This window comes from Oryzias latipes, chromosome 5 (assembly GCF_002234675.1).
Source record: "Oryzias latipes chromosome 5, ASM223467v1".
Taxonomy (NCBI): Eukaryota; Metazoa; Chordata; class Actinopteri; order Beloniformes; family Adrianichthyidae; genus Oryzias; species Oryzias latipes.
In genome coordinates this window covers 7,807,884-7,835,593 of record NC_019863.2, presented here as the reverse complement: position 1 = coordinate 7,835,593, position 27,710 = coordinate 7,807,884, and the positions used below count along the sequence as shown (strand labels likewise).

Below are 27,710 nucleotides of genomic sequence, written 5' to 3'. Positions count from 1 at the left end.
GATTGCACTCCCCATCTTCTGACTTCAGCTTAGCTATTAAATACAGACTGAAAGCATTTTTTGTTTGTGTTTCTAAATGTGTGTGTGTGTGTGGGTGTGTGTATGTGTGTGAGGGGGATCACAATGAGACAATACTTTAAAAAGATCATTCACAGTACTGGTTGAAGAAGAATAAAGAGCATCAACAACTCCAAATCTAAAGAAGCAGAAATAAAGAGGCATGTATTGCTATGGTATTGCTATTCCTACACCTGCAGTGTATATCCAGACTGAATGATGAATGTGTTTATTTTTTATAGCTTTCAATGGCCCATTTTTCCTCTATTAGTTCACATGCTAATGTGTGCTGTCAGATCAGTGCTTTTGTTTTCTCTTTTACCTTTTTCTATAGTGTGTCACTTTGCTTTCCAAAAGTCAGCTGCGTTCACTCCCTCTGCATGCTGCGGGTGACATGCACAATGACCCGCATTCAAGGTGATCTTTCTCTCCGCAGAGATCACACAGATTAGACTAACACCGTGATCGGGCGGCTACTGCTGGCAGGGCTGTCTCCATGCATTTGTCCTCGTGTACTTAACCTACCTCTGCTGCCACAGCAAAGGTTGTTCATCAAACAATATTTGGGTTAGTTTACAGTTAAAATGCTTTCTCATGCATTTGTGAGAATTTTTTAATTGTTACTTAGATATATAAGCAGGTTCATATGGATAGTGAATGGAAGGGAGGAGGATCCAGAAGATAGGGTTAGATAGAGGTGGATGATTTGCTGTGGCGATCCTAAGAAAAGCAGCTTAAGACAAGGAGATTATTTTTCTGAGTATTAGTCATGTTTTTCGCATAGTTTGGCAGGGAGTCAGACTAAAGCTATACATGTTATGTGCATTCAAGAACACTCTAAACGTGATTTCTTCAACATGCATTTAGCCCAGTATATGAAAGACTTGGTGTCATATCATTTCGCCCGGGCACAAACCGCAGTTAATTTCTCCTCCATGATCAATGTTTAACAGTTTTTGTAAAGTAAAAGGGATGCCATCCAAATGTCACTGGATGGATGAAGAATTCAATAGATTTAGTGATTCAAAGTGAAATAAAGATTTTAGTTGACTTGTAAGCATGTTCTTTATGCTATGGTTACCTGAATAATTGTTCATATGTTGTGCTAATATACTAGATTCCTTCTATGTTTCATGAAACTAAAAAAGCATCGATGTGTTATGGTAGTCAAGCGTGTAGATATTCAGCTTACTATTGTTATCTATTCTGTTCTTATGATTTGTCTTCCAAGATGAAATTTCCGTTCCTGTCTCTGTATTTTGATCAAGAAATTTCTCCCAAAAGTGCAAATTATATATGAATTTTTTCTTCTTTATTGTGATTTTTTAATTGGCTTCTACAACTTAGACTCCGGAGCAACTTATACTTCTAAAAGTTCTGTATGTACAGTTTGAAACTCAAACTGCTATTTTTTTTTCATTTGTAGGTGCAATTTAAAGGACGATTTTCCGTCAAATACAAGAATGCGTTTTTCACAACCATTCTACATACGTTTTGTACTATTGAACATCATCTCCACTGTTTTATTTCCTGAAGCGCCCGTCATCCTTAATGAGCTGAACTGGACACAGGCCTTGGAGAGAGTCTTCATTGAAAACCGAAGGGAGGACAGCTCTCTACGCTGGCAGGTGTTTGGCAGTGCCACAGGAGTGACCAGATATTACCCAGGTGAGCTGTAGGCCATCGAATCAACTGCCCAATCGGACACTCAGACGGCGATAAAGTTTAAATTACCCCTAAGGGTCCTCTCTGCTGCAGGACATTGGCAATTTCTTGTCAGATGTCTGTGTTAGGGACCGGATTGACAAAATGAGATTAGGATTACTTTGATCTAATCTGATCGGAAACACCCCACTGTGCATCTCATCGCCTCTAACCTATTTGTATTTGCTCTTTCCAGCCACTCCGTGGAGGGCACCCAACAAGATTGACCTGTACGATGTACGCAGGAGACCATGGTAAGTGCTGCCAGAACAGAGATCCAAAAAGTCGGTACCCGCCCCTGTTAAAAAATGATCACATCGGGCCCCGCCCATCACCAGTTTTAAGGTTAATGTTTTAAGCAATGATCTATTGTGTTTTTACAGTACAATTAAGCATGAGACATGAAGGGACAGGATTGTGAGGGGATCTAACAGTCTGACAACCTATATGTAACCATGATATCACAGTCTGTTTGCAGATTCAGATTAAGAATTTAAAAATTATATTTTATAACATATTTGACCCCTTAAGGCTCTGAGGAAAATAATTATTGCAAAAAGTTTGAATTTATGGTTACCTGTGTCAGTGGTCGCACATACTGGAAAATACATACCAAAAGGAACATTAGGGGGAAAAGTAGGTTAAATAAATACATAGAAACAGGGTCACAATCACACAACCATGCACACTCACACTCACACCTATTGTCAATTTAGAGTGACCAATTAACCTATGAAGCATGTTTTTGGATGGTGGGAGGAAGCCGGAGACCCCGGAGAAAACTCACACATACACAGAGAGAACATGCAAACTCCACACAGAAAGGTCCCCCATTGGTGTTCTGTTTCAGGTCCCCCAGCCGGGACTTGAACCGGGGACCTTATTGCTGTGAGGCAAGATGGCTAACCACTGCTCCACCGTGCAGCCCATTTTTGTCCAGATGTGTCTTTTTGATGCTTGGTAGACCTCTTTTACAGACGTTGTAAGAGCAGAGAAGTGACTACAAACAAAGCAATATGGTCAGAGTAAGTGAGGAAAATAAACATGTCGTTGCAGCCATGTTGTTTCAGCAGAACTGCTTTAAAATGTGTCAAAATGTGAACTGTTCACTGTCCAAACCCATGCTGTGAGCACCTTCAGATTTTAATTAATGTGTTATAATAGAGTCAACAGAGCATGACCAACCAATCCTTTCACCTTCTATTGTTAAATTTAAATGATTTAAGGTTATTTCACCATCATAAACCTTTACATTTTTTGCTAAGTTAATAAGTTTTAGCTAATTATAATGTGTACACTTTAAAATATTAAATGGTCTGACTTTATTGTGCTGCATTTATTACTTTTTGCACTAATTATCCTAATCATTTTAGCATTTAGAAATTTCCCTGCAAAAGATTTAAATAACTATTGCATTGTACCTGAATGAGGAACATACCAGGAGTTTTTACGTACTTAAAAAGACTGCGATTAAAAGGAAAAAGCTTTAAATCTTGTGATTTTTCTGGCCCAATTTTAGCTATTAGCTCCCATCAGCATAGAAGCTAAAAACCCTCATTAGCTATACAGCCTCTTTTATTCAAAGATTAGTTGTCCTTAACATTTTTACATAGGTAAAATGATTAAATAGATTTGTTTGAAAACATGGAGAAATGTAGTGTTAAAGTTTCAACATTTTTTTTTTATCCGACGTCCCCCTTCCTGCTCATCCCAACATTTTTCAATCTACCTGCAACTGTCACACTCGCAGCACTCCTGGCTGTTGCCTGGTTACAGGTTAGAGTGAAGGGGACATAATCATGACAGCAATGTTGATTAGACCTGACCTCATTTTCCATCTGGGTCTTCGTCCAGCTCAAATTGAGTGGCTGTTTGAGGTCAGGCCAAGCTGGCAGATGAAGTCAACAAGCTCCCGTGAAACAAACAGGAGCGCTCCGAAGTGTTTCAATAGAAGACAAGATCTACAAAATAAACCTGGACATCTTCCATTCTGGCTCAGACTGAATGGGTGAGGATCCTTGGTCTAATGTCAAACATACAATCATTTATAAGTAGTTTAATGGACCATTCAAAATTCAATTTATCACTCCATATAGGCAGGGAAATTATACAGCTCTCATCCTAATTTACTAAAGGACAGCAATTCAGAAAAGTAATTGTTAAAACATTGGACATGTTTGCTCTATGTTGACACAGTCACAAAATTTGGTTTGAAACGATGTTACGCAACACAAAGCTAAAAATAAGGTTTGGTTTATTCTGTTGTTTTAAGCTTCATATTTAAACCAGGGGTCTGCAACCTGAGGCTTTTTTATCCTTCCATTGTGGCTCTTTGGCTTTAAAGAAACAATTTGAAAAAATAATAGATTTGTAGTTTTGGTTTGTTTTTTAGTTAATTAAAGGTTAGCCATTTATGTCTAGAATTTTAACATGCCAGATAGGCAAAATGAGGACAAAACGTTAAATCTATAGTGATGTATTATTATAATAAGCTAAAGGCACATATTCTTATCGTAATCTGCACAACAGTGTCTAGTTGATGTTCAAAGACAAAGTTCTTAAAGCATGGAATTGCATTTACATGTATTTTTTTTTTATTCGATTTGACATCAATGTTGTACTTAATAGTAAATGGAGAAAAATCATAAAGGTGCTCCAAAGTAACAGCAATAGAAATGTCATGATTGCCTATCTTTTATTTTAAATTGAATGAAATGTGCTGGTGCAGGAAGATCTTATTTGACATAGGATGTGTTTTATTTTCAAGCAAATTTCCTGCTGCGCAAGAAATTATATTTGCAAAGAATAAGAAAAAATAATCATTTCAAATGTAATTATTGTAAATATTTAAAGGCTACATTTTATAAATAAATGGCTCTATGGCCATAAAAACATAATGAAGTGTATTTTTCTAAAAGATTTAGTGGCTTTTGCTGAGTTTTTGTTAGTAAAAAACTGGATCAACTGGCTCTTTTAGCATTAAAAGCTGACCCCTGGTTTAGAACAACAGACAGGGAGGAGTCACTTTTTAAACCCTTCTGATATGTTCTGGGTCAAATTGACCTATTTTGAAATTTAAAAATATATGTTTTTTTTTATGTAAAAGTATTTTTCCACTTTGAAATTTGTCCTGATTGGCTTATTAAGTATAATCAACATCAGTGCTGTGTCTCAGAAATGACTATAACAGGAGGTTTAAGTGCAGATTTCTATCCATTTTGAGTGTTTTCTGGAAGAGTTCAGATGTAACCAAAAAGCCCCAACACTCCTCAACCATGAGACTAACAAGCGAACATGTAACAGCACAGTTCAGTCGCCAGCGGGCAAAAGCCTCCTCAGTGGTTCCCTGTAACTAATTTTCTGTAGCACAAGTTAGAACACTGATCCTGCCTCTGATCCGTCACTTCATGCACAATTTATACCAGTTTTTAAACAGACTTAGACACGTGCCGAGAGCTACAATAGATGAGAGCAGGGAGGAGGACTGCTGAGCGGCAGGCGCATTATGTGGTTGAGGTTGGAGCGAAAGAGAAAGACGTAACTTTTTGAGCAAAATCGAGTCCCCTCTTTGGTCATCCATGTTTGTTGCTGTCAGCCTGTCAAGCTCTCCCCCCATGCTGGAGTTTGAGATGTCTCTGTTGCCTGTTGCTTAGTAACATGCGCAAAAGCAACGAGCGGCAAGGCTTAGGACAGGGGTCGGGAACCTTTTTGGCCAAGAGAGCCATAAATGCCACATATTTTGAAATGTAATTTCGAAAGAGCCATACAATAATGTAGTGTCCCTTCCCCACACTGAGGCACGGAGACTTAACCTCTTTTAAAGTTCTTTATTCCGATTACTGCAGACCGCAACAAACGCCGTTCAATTAATTCAGCAACTCCTGAATCTCTCCCGCCGAGACGAGAGCGCTTCTCCCAACTTTATATTCCCCTGCTCCCGCTGCAGCCCTCCCATTTCCCTTATTCGGCCCATAGCTGAACCCCATTGGTCCAAACTACCTAACAACAGGCTGAGCGACAGAACTGAGAGCCAATCAGATCTCTGCTTGACGCGTTCAATGAACTCCAGAACTTTTAACGCGGCCCAACAGCCATCCAACTCAGTCCGCGACAATTTGTTTAAAACTAAATATACAAATGAATGTGTGCATTTGATTTAATTTCAACATTTTTAAAGTACAATAAGTCTGTGGATTATTTTTAATAACATTGTTATTCTGTTGCTAATAAATGATGAGTATTTCTCGTGGTAGTTTTGCTGATGGTCTGGTCTGGTTGATTGATACGTGGTGAGTTTCTGCTTCGTGCAGGCGTTGAGACTTTAAACGTCATCGTAGGTCTGAATGTTCTGTAGATGTGAGAAAGACTGATCACATGCAGACGGGGAGCCAAACATATACTCACACGCCGCAGTGAGTGACAGGCAGTGGGTTTTACGTTTTTATAATCCCTGCGCGATTCACCTGCTGTCCCCACAACCCCTCACCCCCACCCTCTGCTTTCTCCCTCACACATCCCGTCCCCGCATCTGCGCGCTCTGTCTCAGAGACGGGAGCGCGCAGTTTTAGGCACGTCAATTCAAAGGTTTCCAGCTGGTACAAACTCTGTGAAATAATAGATAATAGTAACTGATAGCGCTGGCGTAGATTTCTCTCTCTAAGCACTGCTACTACTGCGCGCCTCTGGCATCGCATCCCGCCCGAGAAGGACTGGTCTAATGAAAAAAAAAAACTATAATTAAAGATTTGTCTGCGAGCCACATGTGACCATCAAAAGAGCCATATATGGCTCGCGAGCCATAGGTTCCCGACCCCTGGCTTAGGAAGTCATGACATGTTAGGTCAGACTGATGTGATTATAGTCTAACATTGTCTCATCTTCTCTGGAGGGGTCAGCGATTCAAACATGCTACAAAAAAGTCTGTTAGGTGAAGCTATCACATGTTCTGAGACATCGCCAGGTGTCAACATCCTTCACTGAGGTATGAAGAAACTCTTTTGCACTGAGCGCCAACAAAGATGGAGCACAATTTCTCAAAAAGCAGAACTGTACGTCTTTATTCTTTTATCTTTTAACTCCTACGTATGGTGGCCCTAAAGTGTAAACACACCAACAAATCATTTAACACAAACACATTTTAAAGATCCCAACAAGTGGAAAGGATGGAAACATTGGGACACCACCGATTGAATGATTCATTTGAGTTTTGAAGTTTGAGTTTGTATACGTTTTATAATTAGCACAGAGCATATCTAGTATCGCTTTATGGCAAATAACTTTCAGGTAAAATGATGTACAAACATCATCATCAAACCAACCTTTTCCTGTTTCTTCTTTTATTTAATTTATTAATATTTCATCATGATTTCTGGAAGTTACCCTTTTTTTTTTCAAAACAATTCATTTTTAATTTGTTTCATTCTTTTGTAATCCTGTTTTGGTTTTATTTGTTTTCCTTTTATAATTTTTGTTATGATCTTTAAAATGTTGTGTGATTTGTTGGTGTGACTTGTACTTCACCTTCCACCTTACCTACTTTGTTTTAAGTCTACTTCTATAGATCAATTGGCTTAAAATTGTTCTCCTGTCTAAAAATTTAGATTTTGGATATTTAGAATCTTATCTCAGCTATTTAAACTCATAAAAAAGCTGCTTTTATTCCAGTTAAATTATCTAAAATAATCAGAAATGTACACAAAATCAATTTCTGGTCCAGGCGCCTTATATTCTCCAACCTAACATTAGTCATTAACATTCATTTAATAAACTTTCCTTCTTTTTAATCAGAAAAAGTAATGTTACGCTTAGGATGAGCAGCATAACAACAGGAGACAGGCATGAAATCTTTTTAGACAGCTGTCAAGTTCACAGCAGCGAGCCATCGGTATCACATATTGATTCACTCAAAACGTCAATCTAGTCTTGGTTAAAACAAAATTCTTGGTCTTTGAAGTTTAGCCTTCTTAACACATAAACATTCCAATAATGGGAACCTCGAGTGCCGCGTTCCATTCACTGCTACTGCAAAAATACAGTTTGTGCTGAATGTAACACAGTCCAAAACTGAGCAATCTGATGTAGTTTTACTTTTAACTAGTATGCATGAAAAACCTTTCAAAAGACTATTTGAATTGAAGAGTTGCTAGGACAAAAAATATGAAAATAGCAACAACACTACCAATAATCAACACACAAAGTGAAATAATAAGCAGCCCTCGTTTTCTGCTGCAGGCTCTCTGGGAGCCATCCTCCTATATTTTTCCGATCTTAATTCAATCTTTACTCGTCTGCCGCATCCGCAGGAGCACTAAAAGAGCAGTAGTCCATAAAATAATAAGCCCATCAGCACAACACAAATCCACACACACACAAGCACTCCTTCTGTGTCTGTGATATGTACATTTATATACCCTCCTTACATCTTTGGCTCATAATGCATGCATTCCCCAGTCCTCGCTGTTACAAACATTCCTTCAGAGCTGATGGTACTTTCCACATCTTTACTACTGTGTATAAGCGCTGGACTGTTACTCTAGTAAACAAAATTCATATCGTAGTGTAGTGGAACGTAAATAAACTTATCTTATACTCATAAAGGCTGAGAACAAACAGGACCAACATGTTTCTGTGACAGTGAAAGGACTCCATGCCATTCCGTGCATTTATTGTATTTTTTTTTTAAATCTTAGGTGTAGATAAATCCTCCAATTCAAATCTAACACACAACACTTAAGTGAATGGGTCAGGGTGCATAAACACAATCACTGGAGAGTTAACCCCCTCCCTGAGAGCTAATGCAATAATTTTGCAACGCTGTGCCACGGTAGCGCTATTCCATGAATTCAAATGAGACCCTTATAAAGGCTCCTGCAATAGGAGCAAAAATACAATACCTCCACCAAAGAAAGCGTTGCCATGTTCATTGCTATAAAATGCTTTTCTTTCAAATGGGATTTTAAGAGGTTGGGTGCGTTGAAAGGGTGGCGGGTGGCTGAGAACGCTGCTGCTTTAATCTGCTCTCAGTTGGAGGGAAACCATATTTCACCCCAGTGTACATAGCACCCATAGGCTGAGCGAATCAGAGTTGCTTTATCTTCATGGGAAGGTACTGCTCATTTGTGAACAGGTTTGTTTCATGACATAAATGCTTAGGCTGATGCAAGTCCCCTTCTTTACATCTATTTGTGTGTCATTATGGTGCATTTCAACAGAGCACGATGTTCTGCATCTGCAATCACCACATCCCGGGTTTGTTTTTGTTGTTTTTTAAAGCATTTATATTCTGCAAACGGTCATAAGTCCAGTGATATTTGTCACTAAGTCATATTTTTTTAGTTAAATGTAGTAATATGCATCCTTATACAATCACTCTTTACATTGTGTGGCAAAAACTTTTTTTTCTAGAGCTCCAAATCTGACTCAAACTTTCTCAACCCAGCTGAACCATTTTAAATAAGTTTAGATTTCTCTTTTGTTTTTAAATGGAAATGTGAAACCAACACACATGGTGCCTCAAAGGGATGGCTGTCTTAAAGAAGACAAACATTAAATCAGGTTATTTAGTAAAAAAAAAAAAAATTCAAAGAAACACATTTTTTTTAATAGTGGATTTCACCAGTCATTTAACCCAGCCATTGCTTCGAATGGGAATCCCTGCTCAACAAAGTGAGAACTTAGTAATGACATATCTCATCAATTTTACTTTAATTTTTCACTTGAGAAAATGCTTTTGACCATTTCTTTTTTTTTTAACTTGTCCTGTCCAACAGCTAGGCAGGCAGATGAGAGCCGAGGGCCTCTTGTGTTGGACATATTTTACTTTACTTTGACCATTTCAAAACTGGAAGAGTTATTATGATCGGACTTATGGTTCTAAAACGGTGTCCAGCTGATTAGGATGGTCTGGGTTTTTTTTCATTAGCCTGTGTTGTTCTAATGACTTTGCTGCAGAGGTTTCCTGTTGGATCACAGAACAGCAGCTTCTCCCTCTTACAGACGTAGTTACAGCTTCCTATGTGTTTCATTTAATACACATGTATTTCAGACCCATTTAGAAGAAAGTTGTGTTTTGGGTGTTTTTAGCATTTTCTGATAATGGAGGAAAAATAGAAAGAAAATGAAGCTTAAAATTGAAATATCCGAGTATTTCTTTATTGAAATCGTTGTGAATCAGGAGCAGACGAAAAAAGGCCATTTGAAAAAGAGCTTATTTGTGAGGTAAAAAATACACTGGGAGGATCACAAGCTCCCTGCTCCGCTCCATTCTGATGCGTCCACTGGCAGACAAATAGATCCATGAACGTCTAAGTTTTCCTCATCTGAGCTGGAATCTGGATCAAAACTGTACGTCTGTATTGCTCACCATTTTTGTTGCACTGCTAATGTTGGTTGGGGTTGTGAGGAGCTGTGAGCTAGTGGAAGAGCGGGTGAACAGAGAGCTCAGTCATGGGTGACGTGAAGGGGAGCGGGGTTGCTCCACACCAAGTGTCACGCGCACAACTGAGAAGTTAATTTCTTTTTTTTTTTTTTTTACTTTTCCTGTCCAACAGCTGAGCAAACAGATAAGAGGTGAAGGCCTCTTGTGTTGGACAGATTCTACTGTTACAACAGGGCTGTGCTTCTCAATTAAATAACATTCTCTGATTTTGAAGATGTCTAGAGCCACCAAGAAGCTTTTAAATAATAATAATTGAAAACATCTTTTTATCTTAGCTTATTAAAGCTATCAAAACAGCTTCCAAAAGATAACTAACCTATTTAAATAACAATTAAAAGCTATCAAAAGCTTTTTAAAAATGAGATGGTTAACCCTTGTGCTATCTTAGATGACCCCACCCTTACATTGACATGTTCTCCCTACGATGACAAAGGTGGATAAAGGTGGAAAGATTTCATGTAATCCATGGACACCAGTGAAGATCACAAATCATTGAAGAACAAAGGTTCATAGCACTGTCTAGTGGGTCTACATGACCCACCTCCCAATGTTAAAGTGCCAAGGATAGCACAAGGGTTATGAGATTAAACTTTAACATTTTGGTCTCATAAACTTGGTATTTTTGACCTTTAGATAGAAATACCTTTAAAATGCTTAACATCTTGATTGCTTTCAGCAATCAGACACAAGTTCTTTAAAGGAATTGTAAATCTATCTTTGTCTTACGCCCCACCTTTAAGAACTTATCCTTTCGTGCCCCCCCCCCCCATGACTTTCTACTGCAACTATCATTAATATCATAAGTCAGGTTGCTCAAGTTAAAAGTAAAATGTCCTGTCATGACTCAGAGTTTTTGATTTTCGCTAAAAACAGCATAATCATGATTAGAAGACTGCTGGGAAAAATCACAATAGAGCAACAGATTTAATGTTTCTTTTTGCAGCTGATTGGATTCATAAATACAACCACTTTGGATTTCATTTTCTTTTACTTTCTAAATGAACATTTTAAACATTACTTGTCAAGCCTATCTAAATGTTGCTTTTTTTCTCTGATATTTTTCTCTGTTTATTGCTTTTGAGATTTTATATTTAAATACATTTTGTTCTGCATCATTTAGTTTTATTTTAGCTCATTTTCCCTGTTTTTATCCATTTGCTGCAAAAATTTTGGGTCACAGTGAGTTTTTGTTAAGAATTGCTGGCATTACTTCAGACTCTTTTTTAATACTTTGAGTTCTGTCTGGAGGATTTGAGTTTTTACTTTAGCCCTCATTCGATTCTTACATAAAGAGGATCCATTGAATGGAGTCTAGACGGATCTGATAAACATAGGTGTTAAACTGTAGGTGTTTTTCTAAAGGTTCAGCTCAGACACAAGCTGAATATTTTCAACCAAAGGGATCTTCTGTCTTTTTTTGACCCACAGCTTCACATTAACTTCCTCGTCTTCTAACTCAGTAATAGATCTTGATGTTGGTGCTGATGCATCATCTTCAGCTACATCAGAAAGTGCTGGTCTTTGCTTCGCCTCCTCTGTCATCCTGTCTGTATCTAATAAACAGGTTAACAGGCAGCTGCAGAGTCTGAAGAGAAACGAGGCTGCAAGTCCAGACTGTGCTGACCACAGAGTCCCGAAGGCTTCTTCAGATCAGCTTTGTGGGATTCTGCTGTGTTTCTTTAATCCAATCCTGGAGACTGCAGACATGCATACATGTTCCAGTTCTTCAGAAACCTCATCCATTTGACCTTAACAACAACCAAACTGTTGCACTGTCATCACACATCATCAATATCTTGGAGAGAATCATAACGGTCAAGTTTACTGAGCAAAACAGATGGTCCCAGGACCAACTGCTGTTTACTTCTAGCCGTTTATCAGGCAGTCTGAGCAGCAGCGATACATTCAGTAACTTTGAGGTTGCAGCAACATTTTTGTCTTTTCAATTTCTTTTCATGTTTGGGCAAATGTTACCTTTGCCTAATTTAACATTTAGCAAATTGCCTTCAGCATCTTCAGCAGCCAGATTCAACCGCAGTATTTACGCTTCCATTATCACGGGTAATGCACTATTTCTAGTTTTAGTACTCCTAAAGAATATGAAATAAATGAATGAAACACAAATCTTAAACAAGTGATATCAGTATTTTAAGATTTATATTCCATTCATTTATTTAATAGTCTTTAGTTGGGAGTACTTTGCACCAGAATCTTCTTTTATTTCATTATTTAAACTGTATAAATTCCTTAAACATTATAATTTGTGACTGATCATTCAACTTTTTTTTTTCTCACATAAATGAACATGAAGACAGGATCAGTTCAAGCAAATAACATTTTCTTTAGATTTAAAGGGTTTTATCAAAAAATAAGAGTGAAAAGTTTGGATGAGGTGGAAATACATGATTGTATGCTCTCTGGTTAGTTCGGTGATAAAGTTAAACACAGCAGTGACGTCTGCAATGTGAGTTTTAGTAAACACTTAAATGGACACTGGGCTGTGGGCAGTCGTGTCTGCTGGCGGATGAGTCCGTCATGGGTGGACAGGAAGGGGAACGGAGATCTGTTCAGCATCAGCCAGACCCGTCTGCCTGTCACCTGGCCTTGGCATTCGGCAGTCTGGGTAATGACAAGGAAAGAATGGCATCGGTGGGCAGAAGCTGAGAGGTAATTACTGACTAGAATCCAAGCAGAAACGACACATCTGGATCCATGATTCAAAATGGGGAGAATTATGCTCCGATACTGGCCTCGATTCATGACTTATAATATCTGTCAGAACGGCGTTATCAGTCCAAAGGCGGAAAATCCTTTACCCATTTCCTCTGATCCTGATGTTTTCTGCTTGGAGTCAGAGGGAAGATTCTGCTGCACTTCCTTCAGGCAGTGAGAAAAAGAGAAGGCTGCAGATACGCCCAGACAATCTGTGTGGAACATCAGCCATGGCACCACTATAGCTCCAACTCTATTCGTGCTCATATGTTACTCGTCCTTATTCCATCACTGCTCAAACATTCTTCTTAAACCCCATTACTGCTGATCAATGCTGCCTCAATTGCAGTGCAGGGAAAAATTGTCTGCTTGAAAGTAATATTTTCTCAGCATATTTTATGCCCAAAAGCTTGCTCTCTGTTGCAGGGTTCATTATTGCTTTGGCTGAAAATAACCTGTAACAACTGAGTAATAGAAGCCCGTATTGCCTTATAATTAACACTTAACCCCTGAAAAATAACTTGAAGTTTCATTAAAGACCATTCTCCTCAACCAGAATTAGTGGGACCATAGAAGTTAATGAAATCGCACACTTGGTGTGCGAGTATCAGTCGGCAGCAAATGACCCTCTTCAATCTCTAGACGAGGTGACTGTCCGCCCGCCTGAGGGAGCCGAGATGAGGGCCACACGCTGACCGTGCTCCAGCCTTGCACTGCCGATCACTTTCAGAAGCTGCACGTGCTCAGAAGAGAGCGGGCCCCCACATGTGGAGTCTATGAGCTCCCCTCCTCTCCCTCGCTGCCTTAAATTAAGATTTCTGTAATTAAATTGATAAAAGTCATGCAGGCCTATACGCCTCATGGTTCCAGACCTGATTTCCTTTGCTACCGAGTTTTGGAGGACTGTGGAAGTTCTACCTTTGATGTGGCATTCTTTATTATGGAAAATAATTGGATTCTCCCTCCCTCCTCCTTTTCTTTTTTGCACTCATCCGCACACATGCATTTTTGCCTATGTTAACTCTGGGCATGCTCAGTTAATCGACCTCGTGTGAGGCATCTCCTGTTTCAATTGAGGTTTTATCTCAGTGTTCAGGATAGTGGGGTCCAGTTCGAGCAGCAACCAGAGAAATGTCCCTTCAACACACTTTAGAGGTCATTTTGCAGTCCGAAGTGGCGCCTGCCAGCAAGTTGGGGCATTGAGATGGAAGAGCAGTGGTGAAACCTGCGAGGGCTTTTGTTTTCCCCTCCATATCGGCCCGGGCAGGCGAAAGAAGAGAGCCTTTCTGGCCCTCGGGCAGCTGGCTTTCCTCCGCACTCATCAGAAAGTCTGAAATTCAGTGAAGAGACCCCACACAATTATTGTGTCTCCGTCTCAGATGGCTGCTAACCGCATGCCAGCCTGCTCTCCAGAACGTCAACGCATCCGAGAACCCCTCCTCACCCATCTCAGAGAGCCCCAGAAAAGCCTTCATCTGCTTCATCAATCACCACTAACATTGTATCAGTGGCCAATGTGAATTTAATTGTCACTGGAAGAAGTTGAAAGGATTTTTTTTTCCCTGTTTGTCGTCTTCTATCAACTCTGAGCAGATGTGTGAACTTCTTCCAGGACAGCAGTTATCTGGCCAGCCCCCTTCACAAATGGCTGAGCCTCCCCCCACCCCAACAACAGTTCTGCTTTACCAGTTCATTTTCAATGTTCACAGGCTGCTTGCTTCACCTTCTGCCCAACAAACGGAGTCACTAAAGTGTTAGAGAATCTGTGGACAGCTGCTTTCAGACAATCAAAATTCAAAAGTTTGGCTTTACAACCTAAATCACCACAATAAAGGAGCATTAATTTATTATCATTTAATTAACAGACAGTCTTAAGCCTGTCAATTGTTGTACAGCGACATCAAATGTCTTGAAATAATTATCATACCGAGGCAGTGGAGGTGGAGAGAAAGGTAGTTTGCTGCATTAAAACAACAGTTTGACAGTTCTGATTGCCACAAAGCCTGTTTTGTCTGCCTGTGCCTCCATTATCTCAACCCACTTTAGGGTGTCTGGAGGACCAAAAAAAAAATGCTTATTGACAACATAATGAATGAAAAGACGACTGTGCTGTAATAGTCTGGTACCATTAGGTGACTTAATTAAAATGTGACTTTAATTAAAGTTAACCTGAAATAAAGGACCAACCAAGATAGATTTTTACCACAGTCGAATTGGATCAAACAGAAACTGAAACACATTTAATATCCTCACATAGAAAAAACTCTAAATGTGAGTTTTCTTTTTAGATAAAACACAGCAAATAATGCCTTTGTCTAATATTTGTAGTGATGCTGTGATGATGAAGTATGAAAGATGTTTTTCCTGCTTCTTAGAACCATTACTAAGGCTGTCTGGTGACTTCTGGTGTATTTAGAAGCGTTTCGTTCAGTCAAGACAGTTGTATTCAATACATTTCTATATACTTTGACCAGCAACAAGTAATTACTTTGGCTTATGCAATAATTATTCAGAGTAAGCCATTATTTAGCAAGAAGGAACTATCGATATTGAAGTCAGCCGACAGTAGCCACCTATGAAGCAATTGAGCACTTATTAACTCCTCTAAGCACATAAGCCTTTTAAATCTTCTGCAACTTAAGTGGGTTCAGCCGTGCTCGCTTCAGATTCTTGTGACCCAGCTCATTTTGACTTCAGTATTTTCTTTTTCAGCGATTATAGAAACAAATTCAAAGTTGATTGTCTCTTGTGTGCAGGTACATCCAAGGTGCATCATCCCCAAAAGACATGGTCATCATTGTAGATGTGTAAGTATTTCAGGCTGTCATCTCCCCCACCAGTTGGCAGGATTACAGGTCTCCTTGAAGAACTCTAGTGCCACCTGTTGGTCAGGGGAAAGGCTAAACTTGTAAGGCGATTATTGCTGTCCAAGCCTCTCACATCCTGCAGTTAGAGACACATTCTATTAAATCACACAAGGGCTAGGTTGAGACTATGAATGAGATTGGAGGGCTGGTTTTTGGTTGTCAAGTCAAAGATTTAAAGTTAAAGAAGTCATTTACAAAGGATTAACGGGGAAAAAGTACTGTTTTTAGCTTACTTTTAATATTTCCTTTACTGTTCTGAAATCTAAAGAGAATCTAGAAAAGGATCTTGTAAAATATCCAACTTGTATAAAATCATATAAAGCATGTAACTACTTTAGGCCAAATAACATCAGATATTATTTACATAGTAGTAGTAATTTTTTCCTTTTAGTAGGATAAAATTCCCATAATCTAAGAGGAACAGGAAACTTAAATTAGCCATGGCACAAAGAAACCATTTTTGTGTGTCTGTGTGAGCAACAAAAATTTGGAATAGTCTGAGGTTTGAACAAAAACAATGCAAAACCATTCATTTGTATGTTAAAATACGGCTACAAGCATGACATGGGCACAATACAAGAATATATGATAAGTACTATCATGTAATAAGACAATTTTGAGGACACTGAAACTATATATATATATATATATATAACATTATTATTACTATTTTTTGTTGTTGTTAATAATATTATATATGTTTGAATTATATTGACTGTATTCTACTTTTTAACATTTTACGGAAATAAAAAAAAAAAAGTCAGATTCTTCTTTTTCAGATCTTCATCCTCTCTTGTCTGCAGGAGTGGGAGTGTCAGTGGACTCACCCTGAAGTTAATGAAAACCTCGGTCATGGAGATGCTCGATACCCTATCAGATGATGATTATGTGAATGTGGCCAGGGTAAGTGGAAGCTTGTGCAATTAACGATACGAATCACTCCTGAAAGTGACATAAAGGCAAATGTTTGCTTGTCGGTGTGGAAGTCAAGCGGGGAGTTAGCAAGAGATAAAGTGGGCTCCCTCTGCTCCCACTTGTTTGCTTGCTGTGGAAACAGTTCACCTCCCTCATTACTGTGTGTTTGTTCTTCCTGCACCACTGTTGTTTGTGCAAGATTGTGTCCATCTGCGTCTTTCACTCTCTGCTGGTTATCGAACCTCCTATTGAGACCAATGTGAGAAACAATATTAATGTTATTCTGCAGGACAGCACACAGTCGCTCACTTGTGCACACACAAACATGTGCATGGCACGGAGGCTCTGTTTGTAGACTATCTTCGGTAATCCTTCATAATCCATTGCTTTTAGCGACTCTATGCCCCCAAATCCCAGCTATAAGAGCAGGAAATCAGCATGGTAATCTGGGTTGGGAATGGGTCTGTTTCTCACCGCTGTGGAGAAACTGAAAACCTGCTGTGAATTATTTACCAGCACAAAAGCATCAGCACTAAAAAAGAAAACAGTCATCTTCTGTGTTTAGCAGTGTTTTCCTTGACAAAACTTTTATTGCAAAAAATAATTTATTTTCACTTTTATTGCAGAACATATTCACTTAATGTCTCTTTATCGCGCTCCACAGCCATTGTATTCCTTAACATTTTAAAAGGTAAAAACAGAGATAATACTGAGTCGGAGCACATTTGTGGGCTGAGATTTCTTTTGTGGATTTCAATATGAGACAACTGCAGCTGTCATGGGAAATGTCAGCTTCCCTCACACAGAACATTTTGCATCAATCTGTCCTGAAATGTCACTAGACTCTGAAGCTGACCTTCAAGGAGAAACATTTGATACATGCCATTTCATACATTACAGTTAACGTTGTAAACATGTACAGAAAGTCCCCGAAAGAAAGATGAGCCCACCGTACACACCGGCACACACGGACAAGCACATACACAGTTTAGCCTAATTTGGTGGATGAGATGAGACAGATTATATTACCTTGGCAGGATTTGCACTCAGTCTGTTGGACTGGCATTTCAGGTGCACCTGTTCTTTGTGTGGAATGTTGTAATTACTGGTGTTTATTGCCAACCAGAGAGTAGCAGGGCAGCATGCATCTGCACAAGCCCACGTATTCAACTCAGTGCAGGAACTACAGCTGGATACAGAAGAATATGTTTTGGGTGTTTTCTGCCAGAATGTGGAAATGTGTTTTCACTTGTGTGGGTTCTCACATGTTTCTCTCCCTTCTAGTTCAATGAAAAGGCAGATGCCGTTGTGCCGTGCTTTAAGACTTTGGTCCAAGCCAACGTTCGGAACAAGAAGATCTTCAAGGAAGCCGTCATGCATATGCAGGCCAAAGGAACCACCGATTACAAGTCTGGCTTCACCTTCGCCTTTGAGCAGCTTCTTAACGTAAGACGCCTCAAAGCTGTCCGGAGTTTGTCTCATTTCCAGATAGCAGTCATTCCTGATGATGGGTGTGATTAGAACTTTTATTGGCAAAGCGTGGATGCTAGCTTTTGCAGCAGCCAACAGAGCCGTGTGGTCTCGTCAGTGGAGAGCATCCGCACAGGTGCTGCATCGGCTCTCTATGCTGCTGCATATTTTAGGAGGTTGCCATTTTAATGGGGCCTGATGGGATGATTGATGAGCGGAGCGGCGGGGAAATCAGCCACAAACACTTTATATTCCTCTGGTGGGCTCAGAGCCATGCAGCCAAGTATCCTCCCTCTTTGTCTGCAGAGTGGGGAATAAAAAGATCCCCTCTTAAAGCCTGTCTGTAGTGCACACACTGAGATGTAAAAGCTCCGTAAAAAAGGCATTTTTTGCAATGTTTTTTATTGGCATTTTGTCTAATTGGCGTACAGCTGAGCTGGTATTTGTTGTGTTACGGAAAGAAATGGAAGCAACCAAATTCAGGGCGAGTAATATTCTGAACTTGGAGTTTAATCCAAAATGTGTGCAAACACGGTGAAGACAAATAATATATCCAAAAATGTATCATGACATTCTGAAAATGAAAGATAAAATGGGATTAGATGGATTTGTTAAATATAGGGGAGAGGATAAAAGAAAAGCAGTATTTTTGGAATATTTTGTGGGAAAACAAGAGTCAAGACGACTGCTGCTTTAACAAATATTTACCAGTCTTTTCTAATAATGGATCATATAATAGCTTGTTTCAATTATTTCCTGGCATCGTCACCTTTCATTCTTGCATTTTCATTAATTCCTGTCCCCACCCTCTTTGTTTTTGTTGCCGTCCCCCTTCTTGCTTCACACAGGAGACAGGTGCCCCCAGGGCCAACTGCAATAAGATGATAATGATGTTTACAGATGGTGGGGAAGATCGTGCACAGGATATCTTTGAGAAGTACAACTGGCCCAACAAAACAGTAAGTGTGCCCCTATAAGTCTGCTATTTTTCCAGCCCGATAGATCTTGCATGCGGGATTCTCTCCCCCATTCTTTTCCGCCGCTTTGTCTCATTAAAGCACAGCCAGTTGTGTTAGTCAGACTGTCAGACATGCCAGACGCTCCAATCTGTGCACAATGAGTCCCTCCAAGCTCTTTTTGCTGCCACTTTTGTTCTTTTTTTTCTATTTAATTCATCTCTTTAGCTTTTCTTCAGCTCCACTTTTTCAGTCTGTAGTTCTCTGCTGGTCTGTACAGCTTTGGTTTCATCACCTAAAAATCGATGTGTTTGTGTTTTTTGCTCATGTCTTGTTGTCACCTGGACTCTTCCTATGCTCCACTTCACAACTCCTCCAATATCAATTCAGATTTTCATCACAAGCCGGCTCCGTCATGACAGCTGCTGTCATGACAGAATAATCTGCGATTTAACAGCTCCATCTCTGTGGTCTTGTAGATGGGGACAGTTGTTTGAATTGGCTGGCAAGAGTACCCGGGACTGTGAACGGTGGTTGTTTTTTTGAGGTTCACCAAGAAAGACAGTAATGGCCGTGTGTGTTCTGCTGCCAGGAGTTTTTCTTTCATTTTCCCTTATGGTATTCGTCTCTGCCTTGTCTTCCTATAGGTTCGAGTTTTCACCTTTTCTGTTGGTCAACACAATTATGATGTTACACCTTTGCAGTGGATAGCATGCGCTAATAAAGGTAAGAAAAAAACTCCAGATTCAATGTCAAATGTTTAAAAAAGAAAGTTGTTAATGGAATCCTACATTTCAAACGGAATTCTAGTCAACAGTATTTCTTGTAGATTTAAGGAAGAATCTATATTTAGGAAGCTAATGCTTTGCTTTTGATGATGTTTGCCTTGACACAACCTTGGCCATGATCAGAAAGCAAATTCAATTAAATTTAACAGAATTAAGTAAAAAATATAACTTAAGATAAAACTGACGGCAGGAAATGAAAAAGTTAACTAGCTTGATTCAGTTCTGTTAACTGCAGGCAGATGTTGAGTCAAACGGTCCTGAAATGAGAGGGGTGGGGCAGAGGTCCACGTTAGAGTGCAAACATCCAACATTACAAACACTTCTCTGGGTTACAAGTTAGAAAGAAAAAAGAAGGGAAAAAAAGAATGAGTGACGGTAAAGACATAAGTGGAATGGCAGTGAGAAGCTTTGGAGTTTTGGTTGAGAATATAGAACTGGAGCTGACTGAAGTATGCGGAAAGGGGAGACAGATGAGGGGCTACAACACACGCTGGCTTTAAAATGACATTTTTGAGAGTCTGCAAACAAGCCCCTAAGAGCAGATTCTTTCACATCAAATGTGGCCTCTCCTGCATGGAGATGGGATGCGTTGTGATGAGATCAGATCATGTACGGATGGAGACAGGGAGAGAGACATTTATTTCGGTTATGTTAAACACACAGACTTAAAACATCAACTTTAACATTGACACTGAACAATGTCAACATAAACACTGAACAAAATTAACTGAAAAGGTGTCCGGTGAGTCCAAGGCTTATTTCCCCGACCCTGATTACAAACATCACATCTACCTACAAATTGATAGAACGTTAAAAAAAAGAAAAAGATGAAGAAAACACAAAAGCACTTCTCAAAATTACTTCACCAACACAAGAGTCTCTCAGTCCAGGAGGTATTTTAAACATATAATTTTTTTTAAACTGTATATGAAATTCTTCAGATCGTCAGATAATAAATTCCACATGTTGACCCCCAGAACAAAGATACTGTTCTTTATCGCATTAGTTCTGACCACTTTGTTTTTAAACATATTTTTACCCCGAAAATCATAATTATTCACTTTAATTTCAAACAAACTCTACCAGAGAACAAACAGGAATGAAGGAAATTATTTCCAAGCCAAATAAAAAATCAAATATCATCACAGAGTACAATAATTTACTATGTGATTTACTGATTTACTTTGATTTACTCAACTTTAAATCAAGACCCAAACCCCTACTTAGAGCTATTGCCCTTTTATTACTTTTAGTGGAAATAGTTTAAACTAAGAATGCTCCTTTCACAAAAACACTAACTCCTTGATTATCATAGTGTACATATCAGACTGACTGAGGTAGAGGGAGCACTGTGCTGCCTTTGTGGGTCACAAGTGAGTCATTCTGTGACCTTGGCTGCAACATAAGCACTCATACGACCTCCTGATTCACTGTGTCATTACACGTAACGTCACATGTTCAGGAACTGCCCCACCAAGCAAACCCGAGCCACCGCGAGACGAATATTCCAATCTTAAAGAAACTGCTAGTGACAAAGAGCAAAAATAAAAGATCATCTCAGAAGCTGACCCGAATAAAAAATAACTTTTTATATTTAAACAGGAGAAAATATCATTAGCAGACAGCATAAAAACAAGTATTCTGTGCTAAAGATCAATCAAATGAAATACAGTAGTGATAACTGAAGGAAAGGAGCACCGCTGCTAAATTAAATAATTAGTTGAATTAATAATTCAATTAAATTGAAATCAAATTAAATTGTTTCTTTTAAATGACATAAAGCAGGAATAATCTATACAACTGAGTCTTTTTCTTCAGATTTCTCTACCTCAAAATTATTTATTTAATCTTAAGTAGACACAAAAAATTATTTTTATACCCAAAACATTCAAGTTAAAAAGGTTTTTACTGTTCTAAAGTTATCATCCAGGGTTGTTTGTTTCTATTATTGCACTGTTGTTGTCTACATTATGGCTTGATTGGTCTCAAATAATTGAAATCCTTGTCCTTGTCTTCCGATGAAACAGAAGCCTTCACTGTATGCACCCATCTGAATCCAAGCCCATGTGAAGCAGAAATGTCAAACAGAAGACTGCATTAAAACACTATCATCAGTCTGCCACTGACATACTCTGACTGTAATGGATAAATGTATAAATTACTGTCACATTCTGTGAGCTGCAGAAATCTGTTCATCAGTCTGAAGCAGCCGCAGCATTAAAATAACCCAGCAGACAGGCCGGCTAACCGTCTGACAGTCCAGATGATTCATCTCGTTTCCCTGCTTGCCTCTTTGTTTGCATGGATCCAATCTTGATCTTGCTCATACAAGCCCAGCCTCACTCTGAGTTGTTGCTTGGAAACTTGGATATTTTTTGTTTGTTTTCCAGTTTAGAGAAAACTTTTTCCTTGGTGGCTTTTTGTTGTCTACTTCCAGTAGAGTCGAATGCTTCAGACGCACATCCACAGAGGTTATTATTTAGCAGTAGGAGGTTGGTTGCAGCAGGAGAACAGAGCCATCTCCCTGACAGGCAGAGGGACGTTCCAGATTATGCCTTTGAGCCAACATGCTCTCCACTGTTCATGGGTCTTAACTCCAGCCTGAAGTCTACACCAGCGTCGAACAATGGTGTTGACACATCAGCCTCAATGGAGCCGTCTTCCTCATGTCTTCACTACGTTTTACTCTATGGCATCTTTATCTTAGTCCAACAGAGACTGCTGCTCCGTGACACTTTCAGGCTTCAACCTTTCACCCACTGCAAGCCCCTCCCCCCCCCCCCCCCCCCCCCCCCCCATGTACAGTTGTACACACAAGCAGATGGTAGCTGTTGGAGCTCCACCCACCTATTCAACATGATCTGTGCGATGAAAATACACAATTTGTTCAATGAAATCTCTCCTTTTTTTTAAACAGGTATAACTGTGTTAAAAAAAAACAGACAAAACGTTGAAGACAAAAAGCGACGCGATTCACCCAAATTGTGATCCGAAAGCGTAAACAAATGTTTTGAGGTTTATGTTAAGGACATTTGTGATTTTTTTAAATCCTAAAATATATTGCATGTTGAAACAGGTAAATCCTGTGGAAGCCTTATACTAAGGCTTTAACCCTTGTACTATCTTAGATGACCCCACCCTTACACTGATGTGTTCTTCCTACCATGACAAAGGTGGATAAAGGTGGAAAGATTCATATAATCCATGGACACCAGTGAAGATCACAAATCATTGAAGAAAAAAGGTTCAGAGCACTGTCTAGTGGGTCTAGATGACCCAACTCCCAACGTTAAAGTGCCTAGGATAGCACAAGGGTTACAGACAAAAGCATAGATTTAGGTCATCTGCATAGGGAGAGTTACCGCAGGTAAAGTGTTACCAAATCAGCATGTTGAGAAAAAAAGAATATCTAAAACTTTATTGTAAACATTTAAATTTTGCATTCGTTAAATTATTTTATTAAAGTCTCACTCCGATCATCTTTTGATCTGTTGTAAAAGTGTTCAGTAGTCTTTTAATTAAGGTTATACTGTTCTTAGCCAAAATCCAAAAACCTGTGTCGTTTTCTAGAACATAGTTTCAGAAAAAGCGGCAGGAATTCATTAAAAATTCACCTCTGACTTGTGGGGAAACTGTTGGCGTGGAGCAACCCCACCCCCTCTACCCCTCCATGTCGCTGACAGCTCGGAGCAGGGAGCCCAGTGTAGTTTCTTCAAAACAAAAATCATGTTTTTCAAACTTCATTTTTTCATCTGCTCCTTATTCACAACAATTTGATTTAAGAAATACTCAGAAAGGCAGTTTTGCACTTAATTTTTTGTTTATACATGTCCTTCAACATAAAAAAATGCCAGAATAACACCCATAAAAGTTTCATCAGAGGTCTGTTCCAAACCTTCGTTGCATTGCTCTTCTAAATGTTTTTCTACAGTTGAGTATGTACTTCTCAGATGAGTAATGTCTGCTTTGCTGTTGTTCGCTTGTCTGCTCCTGTTCTCCTCTGTATTAACGGCTGTCATCCTCATCACGTCGCTCCCTTGTCCTCTGTTTTTCCCTTGGTGTCCACCTGAACCACACAGTTGGTTTTGCCTTTCTTTTTTTCATATTTAATCCAAGCTGTGCATTGATTTCATTTTTTATTTTAAACTCCTTTTTTAGAGCAGTTGTTATTTAGCCTCTGTGTTTCAGATTGCCAGACTTTCTCCCATGAGCTCCAATAACACTGCATCTGTAAATCTATTTAGGATATTTCTAACAATTCATGTAATCGCATTTTTAGTTTTGCTGAGTTTTTTTAACTCTTTGTATTGTCTGCATTTAAATGCATTTCTATTCTGTTGCATCTTACCTTTCTGCATCTACCTCTTGGTTACCCTTTTAGAGTCTATTTTAACGCAGGCTTTAAGCATGTGACACAAGTGACTGAAAACAACCAAAATCTTTTGCCACACTATTAAAATACCCTAATGGGTTTTATAAGTCTATTTATAGTTTAATATGAGTTCACAGCCTTTTACAGGCTGGTGATTCATGCCAGAGATCTAGATATAACGGTCTGTGAGATCACTTCATTTTTTTCATCCCTGTACCATAATTGTATTTATTTTGATGGTCAATAAGAGTTCAGTGTATATATGGGTATTTAAAATCTGCATGGCCTCTGTTGTTAATGAACCAGAGGAGGAGCATTTTAAGATTAGCCGCTGTGGAAAGTGTGCATAATGTATCAAAATAAGCACAGCTTTTTAGCATTCTGTGGATGCTGCCTCTATTTCACGGCTCTTTGTATAAACACTTGTGGCTTTAATAACTTGTGGAGCAGTCTGGTTATTGACCCAGTCGGTCATTCTCCTCCAGTCCTAATCAGCAGCGGCAGTGCCTGAGGCTCTACATTCTCAATGAGCCTCCACATTTACATCCAGCGGCACAACCACAAGTGCCGAAGGGCCACCAGTTCTGCTGCTCCACCATGTGGCCCATCGGCTAAAGCCGTACACCGCCGGGCTAAAACTGATCACGTTACAGGCGGTCAAAAGAAAACCGACAAAACTCCAGTCTGCAAATCTTTTAGAATGGTTACACATCCAGGTATGATGAAAACAGAACTTCTGCTGAAAGTCTTTTTGATTTTCAGGTTACTACTTTGAAATCCCGTCAATCGGCGCCATCAGAATCAACACACAGGTACGTTGTGTGTTGACATTAGGGGTTTGACAAATAAAATATTGTACATTTGTGTTAAAGCTTTCTATCACCTCTCAAACAGGTAAGTTTTCTCTCTGAATTAATGATATTCATGTCTGCACAATGAGTTTTTTTTGGGGGGGGTGGTGTTTGAAATACTCACAAGTGTGCACTTGTTAGAGAATGATTATTCCCTATAAACCTCCATATTTTTCTGTGTTAATATTGATCGAAAGGAATAGAATTATGAGTTTGCTCGCACAATTCATGAACATGAAGTAGCACATGTTTAAGGTGTGTAAATGCATTAAATACCAGCTGAATCCCTGACATGGTCAATCATGAGATCCCTCAGCTCTGGAAGCCTGGGCAGTTTTAAATACTACTAAAATTGTCCATACATTTAGCATTTCCATGTACTCCACAGCTAATAAGATGAAGGTTTACGGTTCCCCCAAATAAAGGCAATAAAGAAAACTGTTCATTCAGACTTGCATAACAATTTACAATGCAGTTTGTAACCGAAGCAATGCTCTTTTTCCCCTCATTCTAGAGCTTAGAGCTCTGATAAGAAAAAGGGTACAGTAATTACAGCCCTGTAAGGCAGGGTTTGGGTAGATGTTGACTTGTTGTGTAATCATGGATGAATGTCCCATTAGACCACCATTATTTGTAGCAATTATGTTTGTTTTCAGTCAAATTTCCTATCGAACCAATCCTGCCTAGTTTGAAGGAGCAGGAAAACAAAAAAAGCAGGAAAAGTTTGAAATATTTTTTGAGTACGACTATTTTATACATAGTAAAATATTAAAAGTCAGTCCTTTAGCTTTAACCAGTGTGTGTCCTTAGGCAAAACCTTTGGTGCTGCTGCCTAACTTTGTAGCCAAAAGGGCAGCCAAGGCTCAAGGCTTGCTGTGCCAGCCCCCAGCCTGAATAAAATACAGTATTGTGTCAGGAAGGGCGTTCGGGGTACACATTTCTGCTAAACCCCCTGAGTATGGGGTGCCATAAAGTGACATATTTAAATATATACGGCAATATTTTGGGTTATTTGGCCTGTTTTAGAAGGAAAAAAACAGGTTTCATTGATGTATAAATTGATGTATTTACAAATGTTACATTTACTAATCAAATATTTAGATGGCAAGCTAAATATTTAATTTAAAGTTCATTTTTTGTATAATTATATAATTAGTTTACAAAGTAAATGTTTAGTTTTTATTCTAAATATTTAATTTTATAAAAAAGAACCCAGACATGGAGGAGTGAATACTGACGACGATCAAACTTGACTATCTAGAGGAAGTAAAAGTCGTACATGGTAGAGCTTTTTAAAATAAATAAATCCGATCTGTAAACATCCATTTTGTCTTCCATGCATTGTTATGAGAAAAACAGACAGAAATTCAAATGTATCAGCTGTAAATCAAAGTATTGCCCACATCCGTGTTTTTAAATGACTTGTCACGTGAGTTGGTTTGTGTTTAATTCACATGAATGATTTGATGGAAACAGTTTAATTTCACATTTTGCAAAGTGAAACTTGGCAAATCTAACGTAGATAAGAAGAGTCGCTTAATTTTCCAAAAGATTGGGGCTAGCCAGAAATGTACTAACTGACAAGTAACTACTTCTGGTTATGCAAAAAAAAAGTTCACTTTTAGGATTTTCTTTATTTTAAATACTTCTTCGTTCGAATGAATTCATATTTTGAGGAAACGATTTATTTATTCCGTGGGAACTAATTACTGTTTTGTGGGAACAAATTACTATTGTGTGGGGACGAATTATTATTTCATGAGAACAAAAAAATACTTCATGGTAACTAAATCCTAATTAAAAGATGAAAATATCCATTTGAAAAACAAAACCTGCTTTTTTTTCAACTTAAACAGGCTAAATAACAAAAATTATTGCTGTTAATATTTGACTACATCACTTTACGACCCCCCATACCTCAGCAATTCAGAGAAAGCTGATTCACTGTGGCAACCACTGAAGGGAGATGCCAAAAAGTGAACAATAATTCTAATGTCTGTCCTTTGGCTGTTTCTATTTGTTTTTGGTGTTCCACTTTTTAAGAAGATTCCGTCTTTACTGAATCCTAATTCATTTTATATTTTTTTGTGTTCAAAATTTTAGTTGAAGGCAACAAAAAATAACCCTTGTGCTATCTTAGATGACCCCACCCTTACACTGATGTGTTCTCCCTACCATGACAAAGGTGGATAAAGGTGGAAAGATTTCATTTAATCCATGGACACCAGTGAAGATCACAAATCATTGAAGAAAAAAGGTTCAGAGCACTGTCTAGTGGGTCTAGATGACCCAACTCCCAATGTTAAAGTGCCCAGGATAGCACAAGGGTTAAACATGGTAACAATAGCTTGAGTTAGAATTAGTATTTTGTGAAAATGGAAAGTGGACAGCACAGCTGGACCCACAAACTGGTCTCCATGTCCTACACACACTCGGGCCCCTTGTTCCCCACCGCTGCCACATTCACTTGAGGCACAGCAAGCCATCGGAGGCCCCTGGGATAACCTCATTCCAGCTTTAGAAATTGTTTTGGGGGGAGCTGCAAGCTCGCTCGTCTTTTTTTCTTTCCTCCCCTTGCCTG

At 38.9% G+C, this 27,710-nt stretch overlaps 1 protein-coding gene across 5 annotated transcripts in view; it reads left to right on the top strand.

The window, feature by feature from the left end:
• The window catches only part of cacna2d2 (calcium voltage-gated channel auxiliary subunit alpha2delta 2), a 207,348-nt gene that overhangs the window by 154,379 nt on the left and 25,259 nt on the right, over positions 1–27,710 (top strand). For all 5 annotated transcript variants that reach the window (XM_020703113.2, XM_011474783.3, XM_011474784.3 and 2 more), the window contains 8 exons: positions 1,594–1,725; positions 1,958–2,015; positions 15,667–15,717; positions 16,581–16,680; positions 17,977–18,138; positions 19,011–19,121; positions 19,766–19,844; positions 25,041–25,090. In XM_020703113.2, coding sequence (XP_020558772.2) covers positions 1,594–1,725; positions 1,958–2,015; positions 15,667–15,717; positions 16,581–16,680; positions 17,977–18,138; positions 19,011–19,121; positions 19,766–19,844; positions 25,041–25,090 — 743 coding nt within the window. The remainder of the gene's footprint in view (positions 1–1,593; positions 1,726–1,957; positions 2,016–15,666; positions 15,718–16,580; positions 16,681–17,976; positions 18,139–19,010; positions 19,122–19,765; positions 19,845–25,040; positions 25,091–27,710) is intronic.